At 30.8% G+C, this 18436-nt stretch overlaps 2 protein-coding genes across 12 annotated transcripts; both read left to right on the top strand.

The window, feature by feature from the left end:
* Window positions 1-1258: 1258 nt before the first annotated feature.
* Window positions 1259-12913, top strand: LOC107933600 (alpha-mannosidase I MNS5). Of its 10 annotated transcripts, none has more exons than XR_005901270.1 (22): window positions 1259-1568; window positions 1955-1997; window positions 2079-2144; window positions 2213-2274; window positions 2420-2519; window positions 2722-2904; window positions 3314-3362; window positions 3448-3627; window positions 3808-3928; window positions 4540-4621; window positions 4706-4791; window positions 4915-5015; window positions 5165-5306; window positions 5425-5575; window positions 5686-5930; window positions 7103-7196; window positions 7516-7610; window positions 8547-8622; window positions 9684-9780; window positions 9871-9938; window positions 10214-10585; window positions 10661-11415. XR_005901270.1 is itself a non-coding variant. In XM_016865858.2 (16 exons), the coding sequence occupies exons 1-15, from the start codon at window positions 1429-1431 to the stop codon at window positions 5908-5910; spliced, it is 1731 nt and encodes a 576-aa protein (XP_016721347.2). In that variant the 5' UTR covers window positions 1259-1428; the 3' UTR covers window positions 5911-5930; window positions 12780-12913. The 10 variants fall into 10 exon arrangements, 1 of the variants encoding a protein (XP_016721347.2); XR_005901275.1 differs by having other exon boundaries at window positions 7513-7610; XR_005901271.1 differs by lacking the exon at window positions 7103-7196 and having other exon boundaries at window positions 9753-9780.
* Window positions 12914-14115: 1202 nt separating this feature from the next.
* Window positions 14116-15124, top strand: LOC107933623 (snakin-2). Of its 2 annotated transcripts, none has more exons than XM_016865880.2 (4): window positions 14116-14463; window positions 14543-14590; window positions 14657-14708; window positions 14784-15124. In XM_016865880.2, the coding sequence occupies exons 1-4, from the start codon at window positions 14410-14412 to the stop codon at window positions 14966-14968; spliced, it is 339 nt and encodes a 112-aa protein (XP_016721369.1). In that variant the 5' UTR covers window positions 14116-14409; the 3' UTR covers window positions 14969-15124. The 2 variants fall into 2 exon arrangements, with proteins under 2 accessions (XP_016721369.1, XP_016721370.1); XM_016865881.2 differs by having other exon boundaries at window positions 14248-14463; window positions 14543-14581.
* Window positions 15125-18436: the final 3312 nt, after the last annotated feature.

Below are 18436 nucleotides of genomic sequence, written 5' to 3'. Positions count from 1 at the left end.
ATTTCGTTTAGCTTATGGTGATTTTAAATCAACAATGAAAATACATATTATAGATAAACTTTGATTTAGTATATCGTTTATCAATTTATACACTTAAATAATGTCTCGTAAATAACATTCAAATGCTAGTTACTAATATCACAATTTGAATAAAATAAATCATTAAATATCTCAAGATTATGAGAAATAAAGAAAAGTTTTGTAGTGAAAATTTTTCACACAAAATTGGATGGAGTGAACTAATTATTTCAACTTCAACCAAATATTTATATATAATGTACCAATAAATATACAAATATCTTTTTGGAAAGTCATAACTTTTTATATTAGGAAGTTTATCAAATAAACATGATTATTTGAAATTGAAATTATCGAACAAGCATTGTTTCTTTTTTGTTGAGTCCGCAACATATCCAATATTTCAATTTTTTTTTCTCTTATTAGAAGATCTGGATAAAAATATAAATTTAAAAAATAAGTTTAAAAAAAAAGTTTATTTTTAAATGGGTAAAGTTTCACCTAAATTACTTTTTACTCGGCCTAACTTGAATTTGTAAAAAAAAAATTGTTATTATATTTTTTACTTTTTTATTGTTTTTTATTATTTTGCTATTATTTCATTATTATATCACTATTATTTTGTTGTTATTGTTTGAATATTATACAACTCTTATTTTATTACTAATTTTATTATTATTTTAGAGGTATTTACTTGTTAAGTTACATTTATCTTAATTTAATTATATGTTTTTAATTTTTCTTATTTGTTGATAAATATTTATTTTAATGTTTCAACGTATAAAATAATATAAAAAATATCAATACCGACTAATCGGGCTCGTGCAAAATTTTAAATTAATTTTTCAAATTAGATCTGGAAGTAAAATATTAACCTAAAGTTTTACACCAACCCTTTATGTAAAATATAAAACAGGCGGAAGAATTCATAAATTCATAAACGCCTCATTTTATAATATTAAAATAATAACTAAAACTCACTATTAATCATAATAAACATTTGTTTTGGGAAATAATTTAATTTTGAAATTAATTCTATTTAATTTTAAAATCAATTCTATTAATTATATATTTTTTTCTTTTAAATTATTATAAATATTTAATGTATCATTTTATTTTTTTCGTTTACTTTTTCCTGCTTCAGTAAAATTTTAAATTACTATAAAACCAAAAAAAAAAAAAAATACTGTTCAGTTGGTTAGCAAATTGTAAATGGTGAGTAATTTGCAATCCATGCCATTTGTCTAATTAATTTATCTCTCAAATCTGGTAAATATTCGCAATTGTTCCAACATTGCTGTAATATTAGCTTCAAACAAATCCTCTCCGGATCTACAGCGACACCCCCCGAGCTCATTTGCCTCTCTCACAATTTCGCTTTCTTGTCCAAATTCAACCCAAGACCAGACTATGCTGTTATCTCGCAGTTATGGAGCTTGGCTTGTCCTATTCCTCCTCATTTCACCCGCCTTCATTGCTCCTTCCATGTCTCAGCTTGATTCCCCTTGGGCTGCTAAGAAGAGGAACATGAGAGAGAAAGTTAGAAAAATGTAAGCCCAAATTCCCAATTTCTTTTATGATCAAATTCCGATGTTAATTCATGGGTGTTTGATATTTATGTGCTTGGGATAATGGGTATTGGTCAATAGTCAATTTGGATCCCCCCACCCCTCCCTCTCCCTTTGGTTGTTTCTGTTTGGTGCCCGAGGAAATGTAGTGGAAAAGAAAATTTTATATGTTTATTCACTTTTTTTGAAATTGATACAACCAACGCATGTTTCCTTCAACTTGAACTCTGCATCCTGGGAATGAAATTATTTTGTAAGCAAAGGAAGATTAATTTCTGATTGAAATTGTCCAATTACCTGAACTTTGTGCTTCTGGATTTGGCATCTATTTTTTATATAATTTTTGGGCCTTTTTCTTTTTTTTGCAGGTTCTATCACGCATATGAAAACTACATGAAACACGCGTTCCCGGTCAGTCCGTGTTTTCATTTCAATAAGCCAGACTATATTATTTCTCGGATTTCATATTGAATTACATTCAGTTCTTTACAGCATGATGAGTTGAAGCCTCTTACCAAAAGCTTCACAGACTCTCTTAGCGAGCTTGGAAATTTAAAGGTAATATATTATTAGTTGAGAATAACAGTACTTAATGGAATACTAACAATTTATTCTTTCATTTGCAGCTTCAACACTTGCCGCGAAACTATAATGGATCTGCCCTTACACTTATTGAATCATTGTCCAGGTATGACCTGTTTCCTAAAACAAATTTGTAGGCAATATGTTAATGCTGTGAATCAAACCACCTATATATTCGCTTGTGCATGTCTGAATTTTGCCAAGTCTTATGCCGAGTCCTTGTTCTTATACAAGTTTTCTGCTCTTCTCAGCCTTGTTATCATGGGAAACAACACAGAATTTGAAAGGGCAGTTACATGGCTATCTGAAAACCTGACTTTCAACATTGATGCCAGGATAAATCTTTTTGAGGTATCTAATATGGTACCTTATGCAGACAGAATTAAGTAGGATGGGCTTGTTTAAAATTTTCATAATCTAATTGATTATATTTGAAACTTACTGTTATGGGATCAATGGTTATCTTTTAGGTTGTAGGTCACATTCTTAGTGAGATCAACTTACATGATGCATTTCTAATTACATCCCTTTTCACTTGATTTCTATTGTGTAGTGCAACATAAGAGTTCTTGGAGGACTTATTTCTGCTCATATTCTTGCAACTGATTCCACAAACAGGTTGGTTCAAGGGTGTTACAAAAATCAGCTGCTTAATCTTGCTGAAGATTTGGGGCGCCGCTTTTTACCTGCTTTCGATACACCAACTGGATTACCATATGCCTGGGTTAACTTAAAGGTAGTACCGGAAACACACTAGTGATATCTGTAGCATGTATTGAATTCCAAAATATAAGATACATTCTGATGGTTAGTGTTGCATGAAGACATTTGATGGTGGTAATAAGCACACTAGTCGCATTGCTGTTAGGGCTTTGCCCTCCTCTTATAATTCACCAAAAAAGAAATAGCAAATGTGCTTAAAAAGTGGTGCAGCTAAACCATGTAGCAAACAACCTTTAGAAACGCTAAGACACTTTGATACTGGCTGATTCTCTCTTTCTGACATGTTTGAGACTCCCCTGATCTCACATGATATTTTAATCAGAAATGCACCTTTTAATTTCTTGGAAGTATGAATATGCTCTGTTGATTATGTTTGTTAAGAGGATATATGACTCCGCATCAATGCAAAATTCTGTGGGCAGTACGGAGTAATGGAGGATGAGACGCCTGAAACAAGCACTTCAGGGTGTGGTAAGAATCTTATTAGAACGATGTAAGCTGTGTACTTCATAGAATATGTTATCCTTAAATAGCCAAAATTTCCTTTTTTGTTTAGGTTCTCTGATTCTTGAAATGGGAGCATTGTCACGATTAACCAGTGACCCCAGATACGAATCTGCAGCTTTACGTGCTCTACGAAAATTATGGAGCATGCGCAGTTCCTTAAATCTACTAGGAACAACACTAGATGTAACAACTGGAGAATGGATTGAATATTCATCTGGCATTGGTGCTGGTATGTGCAATCTGTGCTTTGATGTCATGCAAGATCTTCTATTATGCAGTATAGAGAGTTGCTAAATATATTGGCATCATCTGGTCATATGGGTAGCATTTATTTTCTATTTCAGATCTGAAACACTTCTCAATTGAATTCCAACTTTCTGATGTTAGCTTTTGAATGGGTTTTTCTAAGGGGTTGATTCATTCTATGAGTATCTGTGCAAGGCGTATATTCTTTTTGGGAAGGAGGACTATTGGAGAATGTTTCATTCTGCTTATCTTGCAGTACAGAAGTATTTCAGACATGGTCCATGGTACTGCATTGATGACATTTCTTCAACTTAGTTGAATGTTCTGTTATGTTGTCGCATATTGAATTTTTTCTAAATGCATTGAGGCTGAGCTCTGGTACTCCCAACCTCCAAATTAAATGGGTCATTTGCTGATGCAGGAGGGTCCTAAAACTCTTTATTGTTCTTGAAGCAACCATGTTCATAATGTGACCAACAGATGTGGTATAGGGAAATTTTCAAAAAAGTGAACGTACCTATATCTGGCTCTTACTCCTGCGTTCGAGCAACATACTCCCATAACCATTATATTTTGTTCATCTACACCGTCACTTTTCACAATTTATACGCTCAAAACACTTTTAGATATTCAACCGAAGTAAATAACACCCAGAATATGTGAACAATATATTTCCTAGCTTAATTCCACCAACTTGTAACTTTAAACTATAAAACGCAATAATCGGAGAAGTGGTTGAAATCCTTAAGCGCAAAGCTTTTAGGATTTTTCCTAAGAGACCAAGGTTCTCAAGTTCTTAAAGAATCAACTTCTAATAGCTGGCTATTGCAATAACTATACTTGAGAGCTTAACAAATTAACACTAACTGGTTATGATCATTTTATTGTAATAAAGGTACCATGAAGCTGATATGAGGACAGGAAAAGCAACATATTGGCAACTTACAAGTCTTCAAGCCTTTTGGCCTGGTTTACAGGCAAGTAACTGAAGCCCCTGACATCAGGTGCTTAGTTATTTTACAATGGAAAGGCTCCTGTTCATGTTTGAATTCTTGTTTTAGGTTCTTGTTGGGGATATTGGAGCTGCTAATTCATCACACCGTGAATTCTTTTATGTATGGAAGAAATTTGGAGTTATACCGGAAAGGTGTTTGACCTTTTGAACTTTTATGAGCTTATGGTTTTTGGTTATGACTAGGGACTAGTGGTTAGTTGATCAATTTCTTTTTCCATCGGAATAATAGTAACTTAAAGTATAGAATTTCTGTAGGTATTTGTTGGACCATCAGATGTTACATCCTACTGAAAAGTATTATCCCCTGCGGCCGGAGTTGGCAGAGTCCACATTCTACCTCTATCAAGCAACGAAAGGTCGGCATGGCAATCTTTTTTATCAGTTCTATCTTCTAAGTTTTTCTTCTACTTATGTTGAATATTTGATTGATGGTTTTGATAGCTCTTGATAGTAATGAATTTACTAGTTCATTTTAAATAAATAAAAAAGAACTCTTTAAATACAGATCCATGGTACATACAAGTTGGCGAATCAATTGTCAATTCTCTTAATTTGTACACCAAAGTAAAAGGTGGTTTTGCAAGTGTTAGAGATGTGACAACAATGCAATTGGAAGATCATCAACATAGCTTCTTTCTCGCTGAAACGTAAGTTGACATTTTTTTTTATCTATTTCTTTCCATCTTCGGCCTTTCTACTATAATGATACAAAAATACATCCCTCAAATCTGCCGTTTTTCCTGATCTGTCTTCCATTTTCTATAGGTGTAAATATTTGTATCTTCTTTTTGATGATTCTTTTTTGGTTGATCGGAATTATATTTTCACAACCGAGGGTCATCCTCTTCCAATATTAAGTTCTTGGCATGAGAGGCTTCCGGAGGCATACATTCCTACCAATTGGACTTATGCAAAGGTCTTCCTTCTGCTTTTCTCTTAATCATTCATTCATAAAATACCAAGTTTTACCATCCTAATTGGTGATATAGCAAGTAAAGTAAATGTGTGCAAGTGTTTATGGTGCAGAGTGAACAGCAAACAAGACGTGCAAGTGCGATGTCTCGACAAGTCTGTCCTGCAATAGCTTTGAGATCAGGATATGGTGTCCAACAGGTTGAGAGTGCATGCCACATCCCTGATTCTCGTGCTGATCATAGGTGTTTCAGTGATGAGGAATGTGGAATTGACTCGAGTACGTGTAGAAGAAGATCATGCAGCATGGCTGGTTACTGTGGGTTGTGGATCCAATGATCACTGAAAATCAAAAGCAGGTATTCTTTCTAGCATAGACATAAATACATTGAAATTACTCTACAAAAAAGTTAAAAAGTATTTCCTCAGTTTGTAAACTAGTTATGAAAGATGAAACAGAAAAAGCAAGCTTAGAAACACATGTTGTAGCACTTGCAAGATAATATGGATATGCATTGTCACCTAATTTTCCTTCAGGAATTAGCTATTAGGCTACCATATTGTCCCTGAATCCATTATCCAATAAATACAACCTATTGGTCGATGCTTTTTCTTTTCTTTTATTCATTTTTTGAGGTTTAATAGTGTGTAGTCAATATTGAACTGGTATCATTGTAAAAGTTTAAACATTATCAATATCGTACTCTTTTGCTCTTTGTATTGATCTGAACCGACCATAGCTGTCAATATTAGTCAATACTAAGTAAAGGATTTTGATTTTTCTTTTTTTAGTTTCACTTCTCGTTTTGATCATTTTTACTTTTAAATAACTACATTTAAAAATAAAACATTTCATTAAATTTTGACTATTTAACCTAATCATTAATAATTTGTTATAATTTTATATATTTTTATCTAGTTGTTTAAATTTTTTGATATAAAATATATGATATTATAATACTATAAGTAAAAAAAATGTGTATCTGATAGAGGTGCATTTGCATGTGTGTATATATATATATAATATTTTATACTTAATATTTAAATTGCTCAGTGTACAATGGAGAAATTATTTAAAAAGAAAATAATGTGAATAAATAACCAAATAAAAGCTTGAAACATGTAAAAAAAATATTACATTAGAAATTGATTATTTCTATTTTTGTGTTTGATTCAATTTTTAAATGTCGATATTTTATTTTTATCATTACGCACCGAATCGGTGAGCCCCACATATTCCAGCGTTTGGTTCGCTGTAATGCCCATTACGCGCCGAATCGGTTACGTACGTATTCCTCCTTATTCACCGATTTCTATTCCCTGCCCTTTGTTCAGTTTAGCTCCCGTTTAGCGTTCTCCCAATTCCTATGCCCTGTTTTACCCTCATCTTCCCAAGCCGAAATCCACCTCCAGAACTCTCCCTCCCAACATCAAACAGAATCTGCCAAGTAAATGACCTCCACCGCTCCCGTTTCACTTTCATTTGATTGTTTTGTCGAACCAAACGCACCCTTCTGTTCTTCAAATGCAGTGAGTAGGGAAGTCCAAAAACAGACTTCTGTTCTTCAAATCCCAACAAGTATCTCCAAAGAAACCCTCAAGAAAACCTTTCCAATTCAAGCAAGGTAAACATTATCTGCCCTAACATTTTTTTGTCACGTGTTTTCCCTTTTACGTCTATGATGAGAGATTCAACATTTCTTGAAATTGAATCATGCATTCACCTTTAAAATGAGGTTTTAGTAAGACTTGATTCATCAAATTAGTTGAATCTCTGTTTATAATCGTTAAAAATTGGCATCTAAGGTTTCTGAAAACTAGGGCTTAAACTAGTTGAATTGATTCATGAATCCCAATTTTCGTGAAATAAAACTTTAATTCATTTGATAAAGAATTAGAAGTTGTAATGGCTTGATTCTTGATCATTTTTTTCAATTTCAGCAGACAAATCAGAAAATCCGAGAGTCGGGGAAAATACAGTTAAAAGCGTATAGAAAAGAGACAAAGAGAGCTCTTCGTCTTCTTCTTCCCAATGCTGTGTAAGATGCTTTTAATTGTAAAATCATACCCTTTAATTGGTTAAGTTTTGTTTCAGTTCATTGCTGGTTTGTTTCCGAATTGTTGACCTTTTCTTTTCGTTTCAATTTCTGTTTCTTTCTGGGATTTATGTTAGTGCTTTCTTTTCTATGTACTTTCATTTTCTTCCTTATATCTACTAGTGATTCAACTTGTAGGTGATTTTGGCTCTTTTATATATAAATTGTCAATAGCAGTTTTAGAATCATTATTTTTTGATTTAAGATGCTTTCTCATTCTTAAGGATAGGGTATTTATTTATAACATTGATATGAATCGAAATTGTATGATAACTTATTTTAGCTTGTCTTGGCTTGGAATACCCTGAAAGTTGAAAAGAGGTAAGTTTGCATCAATCAGAGGGTTTTTAGGACATTCTATTTATGTCAAGTAACCTTCTTCTATGTTAAATTGTGTGAGTGCTTTGATATAAGCATATATCCGACATGGTTTTAGTGTGTAAAATGGACTACTAGATTGGTAAACAAGCATTAGCTGCATACCATTAACATGGAAATGCTTCCTGAAGTATGTCTGCCTCAAGTGCCTAGGTTGCCTTTTGGTAACTGCGCTGTTTTATATGACATGTTGTAATTAAGATGGTTCTGTGTCTGCTACAAGAATGATGTTGTCTATGTAATCATCTGTGTTCATCCTATCAGCATGTGGAGTTTGGTTAAATGCTGCATCTGTGTTCATCCTATCATACTGCTCTGCTTTTTTGTGAGTGTATCACTAGGATTTTGGTTAAATGACTTACAAAGCACTTACCTGATGTGATTCTAAATTTTTTTTCTGGTTTAAAAAACAATCCCTGCAAAGACTGAAATTTTTTGCTTATGGGATTCTTGAGAGTATTGATGTTCCAGTTAATTGATGTTCAATGTGAACTTTTGTAGGTATTGGACTGTTAGCTACTGATTTGCTCCAGACATAAATCGTTGGCAAGCTGAAGCTCTAGTTGCAATTCAAGAGGTATTTTATAGTTGCAATTCAAGTAAATTGGACTGTTTTTTTATGGCTTACTCCATAGTAATGTTTTTATAGTTATATTTTGCAAGTGGTGATGTAATAAGTTGATTTTTATTGGTATTGAAAATTTTGAATACGGATATATGTCAATTTTTTTATTAATACGGATATGTGTGTGTGTGTGTGTGTGTCTGTACAAATGCATGGTTGGACTGAGATAAAATAAAATCATGGAAATAAAACTTATTGAAATGAAAAATGCATTTCTCGGGAAACAGTAAAACATGTTAATAGTACAGGAAATCCAGTTTAAGGTACTGGTGTGAATAAAAGCATGAATTATTCCTTTAAAATCCAGTTTTCGGTTGGAAGCATGAATTTTGTTTCGTCTCTGCATTTTTTAAATTTCGGTTTTAAATCATTAGTAACTAGTTTAAGTTGGACTATATAAATCGATAATGATTGAAATACATCAAAATAATCGATAATGATTGAAATACATCAAAATACATCAAAATGAAATTAAAATATTAAAATTTATATAAATCGATAATGATTGAAATACATCAAAATAATCTAAAAATATTGTTATTGAAGGTATCCTAGATTTAAAACTGAAATGAGTGGCAGTATGGTATTGCCAAGAAAACTCTTTGTTGGAAGTTAAATGTTATGTAGGCTTCATAGACTTGTACTGGGAATACAATATTTCACCAATTCATTAAATCATATCTCTAAAATCCTGAAATCTATCGGTAGATTATATTAATATGTTAGTTTAAGTACAGTAAAATGTAATTGCCAGTGAAGTTGATAATTTATGAATAATAAACTTTATTCTTAATAAATATTGGTAAATTTATTCATAATTAATATGTTTTTTTGTTATGATCCATATCACAATGTTTCTACCTTCTTATTTATTACAAGTATAATTATATGTGGTATCGATTATCAAATAGTATTAATTTTAGATGATTGATAAAGAAATGAATTTCTTGTTGCAAAGATAGTTTTAATTTCTATTTTGTTCTTTGTAATGATTCTAAATTTGTATTGTTCAGTTTTTTTTGATAGTGTGTTATTGCTTCCTCTTCTTTTTTGGATTGTTTGACTGCTTCCTCCACTCACAGTTGAGCGTCTTCTTTTCACGCAATCACTGTAAGTTCCTTGGCAATTAAATTATTTAAGTTTACTGTACTGTTATTGAAATTATGATTGGAGAAATGTGACCCTTTTAAATAAATGCAGTGAGTAGAGAGATCAATCCCAAGTATCTCTAAATAAACCCTCAAGAAAAGCTTTCCAATTCAATCAAGGTAAAAATTGTCTGTCCTAACATTCTTTCAACATGTTTTCCCTTTTATGTTATTTTATGTATATAGTTTGTGAAACTTTGGTGGTGTTTTTGTGTTTATTGTATTGTACTAAACTTGTTGAATTATAATTTGATTTCTTTTCATTCATCATGTGTTATAATTTTATTCTTTATGAGTTTTTTATTCATGATATTGAACTCAATTTTAATTTTATAAAGTGTTCACATTATGATTCATGATATTAAAGTTAATTTTAATTTGTTTTTTTTCTTAAGATAATTATGTCAGGTGTTCCAGAATCAATTGTTCCTTCACAATCATCTCGAGGAACCAAAAGGAAATGGGTTCCAGAAGAAGATGCAGCACTGGTTTCCTGCATGGTGGACTTGCACAATATTGGGACATTTAACGCTGATACGGGGTTCAAAGCCGGTTACTTAAACGAGTTAGAAAAAATGTTAGAGAAGGCTTTACCTAATGCGATGTTGAAGGCAAGACCTAATATCGAGTCAAGGATTAGGTTACTGAAAAGAGATTGGTCAATAGTGTATGACATGCTTAATGGCCAAAACAATAGCGGTTTTGGTTGGGACGACCATAGGCAGGTCATTGTTGCTGAAGATGCGGTCTGGGACTCTTATTTAAAGGTAAGAATGAGTTCAACTCTTTATTATCCTATTCTTACCAAACTTATAACTAATATGATTTCCTCGTTTTTGTAGAGTCATAAAGAAGCCGGTCAGTTCAAACATCGTAGTTTCCCTTGCTACGACCAACTTACTGCCATATACGCAAAAGATCGAGCGACTGGGAAAGACGCTCAAACAGCCGCCGACGTTCTTGAAGAAATAAATGCTGAGGATGTACCTTCTGCAGATATTAATGAAGACAGAAACGAATACTATGATTGCGATGCTAATGTCTCTTTCGATGACATGGATGTTTCTGCCACGGAGCCGCAAACAGACAAAAACCAAGGGGGTTCCTCATCTTCAAAGAGGAAAAAAAGAATTCTGATACAACTGGTCATTTTTCTTCTTCAGTTAATGATGCTGCCACTTTATTGGCTGAAAACATGCGGGCAATTGGCGAACAAATCAGTAGGAGTATTGCCTCCGATGTGGTAGTTCACCAGGGCATCCAACAGAAAGCGGCAAATTTATATCCAACCTTATGTGAAATAGAAGGTTTAACTATGGATGAACGGTTTCAAGCATTGAGTAAAATTCCGGATCATCCAACTCAAATGGTAGTTTTCTTTAGTTTACCTTCTGATGTACGGTTGGAATGGGTTAGAAGATTTATTGCTGACCATTAAAATTTATGGTTTTGTTGATGACATTTTCGTAACTTTTTCTGTTTGTAATATTTGGGATGGTATGTCATATACAATGTTCTAACTTTTTGATGTGGCAAAACTGTATAACATATAGATTGTGACATAGAATTTCATGAATCTCATTTAACCTTTTGTTAATATTCATTGTTATTATGTTTATGCAAAATATAATTCTAAAGTTATTTATTACTGCTAATAATTTTTTATTGTAGAATATTTAAATTATTTGTTCCACAAATGATATTTTAGCACATTAAATATGTATTGCAGTTTAATAATAATAAAGTAGATTATAAATTATATTTAATAATAATTATTTAAATTATATTTTATAGTATTATATATTATGATTTTAGTAAATTATATATTTTATTAAATTATATTTAATAATAATTATTTTAAATTATATTTTAGTATTATATATTATGATTTTATTAGTAAATTCATATAAGAATATTTATTAACAATTTTATTAAATTATATATTTTATTAAATTATATTTTATAACAATTATGTTAAATTATATTTTAGTATTATATATTATGATTTTATTAGTAAATTCATATAAGAATATTTATTAACAATTTTATTAAATTATATATTTTATTAAATTATATTTAATAATAATTATTTTAAATTATATTTTAGTATCATATATTATGATTTTATTAGTAAATTCATATAAGAATATTTATTAAAAATTTTATTAAATTATATTTTATAACAATTATGTTAAAATATGATTAAATTATTTATTATTTATATTAATAATCTTATTAAAATTTAATAACAATAACAATAATCATCTAACTTAAAAAAATTTTGCTAAGGGTATTCTAGTCATTTTAGCTTTTTTCTTTATGTTATTACACCTGTATTCCATTCAACCAAACACAAGAATACCATTACGCCTCTATTCTATTACATTCAACCAAACAAAAGAATTACCTATTACGCCTCTATTCCATTACGCATCTATTCCATTACGCCTCTATTCCATTATGCCTCTATTCTATTACAGCGAACCAAACGTGCTGTAATAATTTGTTATAATTTTATATATTTTTATCTAGTTGTTTAAATTTTTTGATATAAAATATATGATATTATAATATTATAAGTAAAAAAAATGTGTATCTGATAGAGGTGCATTTGCATGTGTGTATATATATATATATAATATTTTATACTTAATATTTAAATTGCTCAGTGTACAATGGAGAAATTATTTAAAAAGAAAATAATGTGAATAAATAACCAAATAAAAGCTTGAAACATGTAAAAAAAATATTACATTAGAAATTGATTATTTCTATTTTTGTGTTTGATTCGATTTTTAAATGTCGATATTTTATTTTTATAATAATAAAAAAAGAATTGCAATAAAAATAAATTATTTAAAAATCATTTGGTTAGAAACGTGGGGAAAAAATAGTTGTGAAGAAACATGAATATAGCGTGTGGCAGTGTCTAACATAATGTTGGGGTTGTGATCCCAAAAGAATGCAGGCCAGGGTTTGACAAGCTGTAGTGGATAGGGTCATCAGGAGCCTTGAAATCCAGCTGGAATAGGGTCGCCGATGTTGAACAGCGCAAATTGCCTGCTCTTCCCATTCCCCAAACAAGTTTTTGTCAGTGTCCTTAGTCTCGGGATTAGGATTATTGTTTATTCTCTATCTTTGCTAACGTTCAATGTTTTCTAAATTCAATCGGTGCTGGAACATGTATGTCTTCAATTTTATTAATTTAATTGATTTGTTTAAAACAAAATTGAGTCTCAACTTATTTGTATTAAACTTTTTCTCGATTTCGATTTAAATATTTTTAATTAATATGAAATAAATCTTAAACTGATTTATTTTATAAAGTAATATATAAAAATTTTAATTCTGATATTTTTTTACAGAAGAAGAGGGCTACACCCTAATTAGTAAGCGGCTAAGTCACTACTGCATTCATTATCCCGCAAAATATGACTCGAAAAGGAGATTAAAAAATGTTAGATGTAAATTACATTATGCTCTTAAAAGAAATTATTAGAGTAAATTCTTTGGTACAATAACCCCAGTACAGAACGTACATAATGTTGGAGTACAGAACACAAACAGCTGTCTGCAATAACAATTTACGCCTCTCTCCTATATAAAAAGCTTAGAAAAAGTTCGTAGGTCGACGGTTGAAAAAAAAATTACCCCCTTTAACAATAAAATTTCGATAAAAATAATAATAATAATTTAATATCTTATAAAACTCTTTGAAGAATTACTTTTAACAAGTTCCACAAATAGTTCTTACCTAATACGGAACCCTAATAAATTAGAAGACGAAACTCTAATAAATTAGAAGGTGAAAGGCTCTTTCATTACTTCAAAATGAAAAATAAAACTTACTTCAACAAATAAATCTCACAAATAAAAATATTTGTTTCTAATGAATCATGAAGAGACTTTAATATAAGTTAGCTAATTACACTAAATTAAAACTTTAATTAATTTAAATAAAAAATAATTTTAGTAGAACTAAATTTTATTATTGATTAAGAAATATAAAACTCTTAAATAACTTAATATACACAATATTGAACTCATATATAATAAAAATTAAGTCTAAAAATTCAACCTATGATTTGAACTTAATTAAAGTCATAAATTTGTAATTTTTCGTAATAATTTCGTCTAAAAATTTTGTTTATACAGTCTTTATTAAACCGTCGTAACTTGAGCTCTTAAATTTAAAATTAAATAATTCAAAATACATTTTAAAACTAAAAAATAATTTTTCAAATGTTATTCGGACATCTCAACCTATATATGTATAAATTCTACCCAAAAATTCTTTGCAAATGAACTAATCTTCTAAACTTAAAAATTAATAGGTTAATAGAATTGTTTTTCACCCATCCATGTGTCATAATTGGGTTCGACAAATTTCCTTTTAAACCGAATCGACCAACACGACACCCTGAGCTTACCAATTCTTTGTACTTATCCAAAGCCGAAATGGTGGTCTAGTGGTAATAACAATGAAATTGAATGTCCAATTACGTAAGGTCACCATGAGCAAGACCACTATAAAGATGAATGCCATGTTAAGCAGACATTGTACTAAGCTCACTTCAAAAACATAGCAGCCATGGCAGTCCGTATGCTTCTTGGGTTAGGTGTCCTGCTACTCTGCCTTGCAAAGGTAAATTAGCTTTCAGTTTTGCTTTCTGGGTTTAAGTTTTAACCTCTTTACAAATTATATGTGACCGTCTTCAATGTAGGTTTCATCTGATCTGAAGGCAGAAGAAGTTATAACCAATGTCGGTGAGGTATGTCCACAAAATTTTGCTTTCAGTGTTGTGTAGGTTCACTGAAAATGCCGTTGCTTTCTTCAGGTGGGTTCTTTGGTTACCAGAGGCGGAAACAGAAGACTGATGCTAGAGATTGGTGGGTTTAATTAGTGAGATATTGTGAGTAGCGCTTCCTCTTATTATTGTTCTCATGTTTGCAAATGTTTGGCAGATTGTGGAGGATTATGCAAGAAAAGATGCAGTCAACACTCGAGGCCAAACAGATGCAACAGGGCGTGTGGGACTTGCTGCTTGAGGTGCAAGTGCGTGCCACCGGGGACTTCAGGGAACAGGGAGGTCTGCGGGACCTGCTATACTGGCATGACCACCCATGGAAACGTTGCCAAGTGCCCTTAACCTTTACGTCGCCCAATATGTGTTGCAGCCATCAAGGGGAAAAATGAAATGTTTGTTTGTGTAATATGTATGTTGTAGCTCAGATGTCTCACCTACTCCTAAAATTATTAGTACTTGTAATATATATTTTTAAAATAGTAGTATGCATTTAGCCTCCGTTCAGTATTACAATGTGGCTTGCTGGTTTGGTATTATATTTAATATGATATCTATAAGTTGTTAGATCTTTAAAACATGACAATTCATTACTTATTCAATGGACCACCGTTCTAACTGAATCCAATCGTAAAACTTGAATTTTACGTTGGGAGATGTACCTTTTTAAAGCATAATTGTGCTCTTTGATCCTATTCCTTTGTCTACATGCAAAGATAGAGTAGTAAGTTGAATCAATTTGCTAAGGCAAATCTGAATTTCTCTTCTGGATATGTTAGGATTCTAGAGTGGGAGAATAAGAAATTTAGTTGGATGTTTTTAAGGAGGAATAATCTCGTTTGTTACTCTTTTTTTTTAGAAAAGGATAAGATCCCTTTTCTACATCCCTTTTCTCGGTTTTTTTTAGTATTTTTATTTGAGTATTGATTATTTCTAAAACAGGTTCTAACCCATTGGTTTTGATTCTTCTGTGTCTTCTTATAGCTTATTTCTATGATTTTTTTTTCACATTTATATTAGTGAAAAAAATTACTGATCTTACTGATCTCTTGAAACTACTCTTGTCATTACATTATCTATGATTATCTATGATTAATTATTTAATGATATTTCAATAATTTTTTTGTGTCATTAATATATAATTTTAATAATTTTTTTATTCTGAACTCTGAATCTAGAACATTAAATCTTGAACTTCCGAATTCAAGTTTTAAATTTAAAGTAAAAAAAGTTTAAATTTAAAATTTTAAAGTAAAAAAATTATCAATGACATAGAAAATTTATTAAAATATTAATAAATAATTAAAAAACATAAATATATAGTGAGAATGCTTTATAAAATAAATTTTTTATATAAATCTAAACAGCACAAAATATTTTGGGCGACAAGGGATACTGAATTTATATTTTGGGCTTGGATGGCATACGAGCTTGGACATTTAACACCAGACCAGAAAACTATGAGCTTGAGTCCAATTTTGAATTTTAAATTTTGATTAAAATGGTCGGCGTCTTTAAGCCTTGATTAACTTCAATCTTTTAAAAGGGCTAAGCTAGAAGAATGGAAAAACATGGGACTGAATTTCTAACTGGTCCACATATTTGGTCTTTCAAATTGGTTTATTACAATACAACAAAATTGGACATCTATATAGACGGCCACCCAGTTTGATTTTTGTTAACATGGACACACAAACCCATTAATATGTAATTTGACTCATAAATTTTTATTTGATGTAATTATATGTGTGAAATTTTTATTATGATTTAAATATATTCATGAAATTTTAACTCTGATAAAAAATAAATATATTAAATTTTTATATTAAATAAATATAATTATTTGTGTACATAATATATAAATACAAAACGGTGCTATATTAATAATTTGTGAGAATTTAATTAAATTAAAATTTTATATATAAATTATACATTAAACCAAATTTTATGTATAATCTTGATATTTGTCCATTGATTTAAACTTAAATAGATGAAACTCGATTTAGTATGCTTTTTTTTAACATTTCAATTTAATCCCTAATTAAAACTTCAAATTTCAGTTTAGTCCTTAATTTTTTTAAAATGATTTGGTCCAAAATTTCATATAAAACCCATTTCAGTCCAATCATTGAAAAATCAAAATAAAAAGTCTCGAACAAAATTAGTTGTTCATAATCGTGTTATAATGGCATTTAACATATTTTGTATTTTTATAAATTTTGATATATCCATAATTTGCCTTAGGAAGAATTTGAAATCCTGATTGAGTGCAGAATGATTGTCAACTAGCAGTAAATAGATATTGTAGATGGACATACCTAAACATGATGATCACGGTTGAAGCAATCCTTTTGGATGAAGTAGCCTCTCAACAATAAGTAGCATGAACTCATCTTTGTTCTCATTTATTGTCTAGGTGGTTGACCTAGGTAAAGTTGTCATATATATAACAATTGTTGCTCAAGGTGAGGAAAGATTATAAAATGACATTTCTCGAGATGATATTTTCTGGTGAAATAAAGTTTTACATTGGTGAAAGAAAGATGATTGATGATTTTTTTTTTCCATTTTAAGAGTATTGTTATTAATTTTTTATGCCGTTTTACATAATTAATTGGAGTGTCGCAACTAACATGTATAGACATTTAATTTTGATCCTGCCCTCTTATCATAATTTCATAATTTTTGTGTCAAAATACGTTATCAAAGTTTCAGTTTAATTTAGCATTGCTTCCTAAAAATACTTTTGTGCCAAAAAAATATTTTAGTAAAAGCTAAAATTTTTTGCTTATGCTTTTGATTAAAAAAGTATTTTTACAAAATATTTTTGAAAAGTTCAAAAATATTTTATTTAATAATATTTTTATGTCAAAAGTATTTTTTATTTCAAAATTACTTTTTATGTTTCTTCCGATGACCTATGTCTGCTTTGTCAACAGGGCGAGGAGATAGTTCTGCACGTGTGTCGTGATTGCCCATCTGTTCCTCAGATATGGTTTGATTGAGATATGTCACATAACAGTAATATAGATAATTCCAAAGACTAGTGATCTATTTAATTTGTTTCAAAAGATGATATGACGTGCACTGGAATATCTGTTACTATCTAGGATATTTGGCACCAGGAACAAGTTAATTCATGAAGATAATAGTACTACCCTACTATCACATTTTATCAACTTCTACCTTCTCACACTAACATTGCAGTGGTTCCCAATTTTGTTCTCGTTCCATGACGTTCTAAGCCTTAGCCTCCTTCCCATTTAGGTGTCTATAAGATCAATTTTTGGTGCCATAGAGGGATTTCGAGGGAGAAGTTACGAGCATGTATGCTTCACAGTTGAGGCCTTGGTTGCCTTTTTGCTATTCTCTTTGCACCAGATCAGGTTTTATGAGATATAGTTTTAGAAGTTGCCATAGTGAAATCTAAGACTATAGACCGTTCACTTATCTCAGCATATACTGTTGATGGCAGGCGGTTGGTGTGTGGTTTTCGTTCTTGTTCTCTCTGGTATGCTCGGTGAGAGGCGAATTAGGCGGCTCATTTTCTTTCTCAACAAGGCCGACACTGAACAATTATGGATGGAGGATGCTCCCCATTGCATCTCTCACCAGGTTGGGCTAGTGAGGCCCACTGCATGATTTCGAATATTGCTTTTCATCATGGGTTTTCCGGTTTCATGGCTTGATCGGAGAAGATGGCTGCATGAGGCTAGCTTTTTGGATTATGGAAACGAGCATCTGAAGTTTTTTCATTTCCCAAAGACTTGCTTTCTCTAATGGAAGTCTCCATATTCAATATGCTGATTTCTA

The sequence above is a fragment of the Gossypium hirsutum genome, chromosome A09 (assembly GCF_007990345.1).
Source record: "Gossypium hirsutum isolate 1008001.06 chromosome A09, Gossypium_hirsutum_v2.1, whole genome shotgun sequence".
Lineage (NCBI taxonomy): Eukaryota > Viridiplantae > Streptophyta > Magnoliopsida > Malvales > Malvaceae > Gossypium > Gossypium hirsutum.
This window is presented reverse-complemented; position numbering and strand designations above follow the sequence as displayed.

Coding starts and splice junctions, on each gene's coding strand:
- LOC107933600 (XM_016865858.2), top strand. CDS start 1,429: ATGCTGTTATCTCGCAGTTATGGAGCTTGGCTTGTCCTATTCCTCCTC. Junction 1,998..2,078: donor ACATGAAACACGCGTTCCCG/GTCAGTCCGTGT, acceptor AGTTCTTTACAG/CATGATGAGTTGAAGCCTCT. Junction 3,628..3,807: donor TTCATCTGGCATTGGTGCTG/GTATGTGCAATC, acceptor GGTTTTTCTAAG/GGGTTGATTCATTCTATGAG.
- LOC107933623 (XM_016865880.2), top strand. CDS start 14,410: ATGGCAGTCCGTATGCTTCTTGGGTTAGGTGTCCTGCTACTCTGCCTT. Junction 14,464..14,542: donor TGCTACTCTGCCTTGCAAAG/GTAAATTAGCTT, acceptor TCTTCAATGTAG/GTTTCATCTGATCTGAAGGC. Junction 14,591..14,656: donor TTATAACCAATGTCGGTGAG/GTATGTCCACAA, acceptor TGCTTTCTTCAG/GTGGGTTCTTTGGTTACCAG.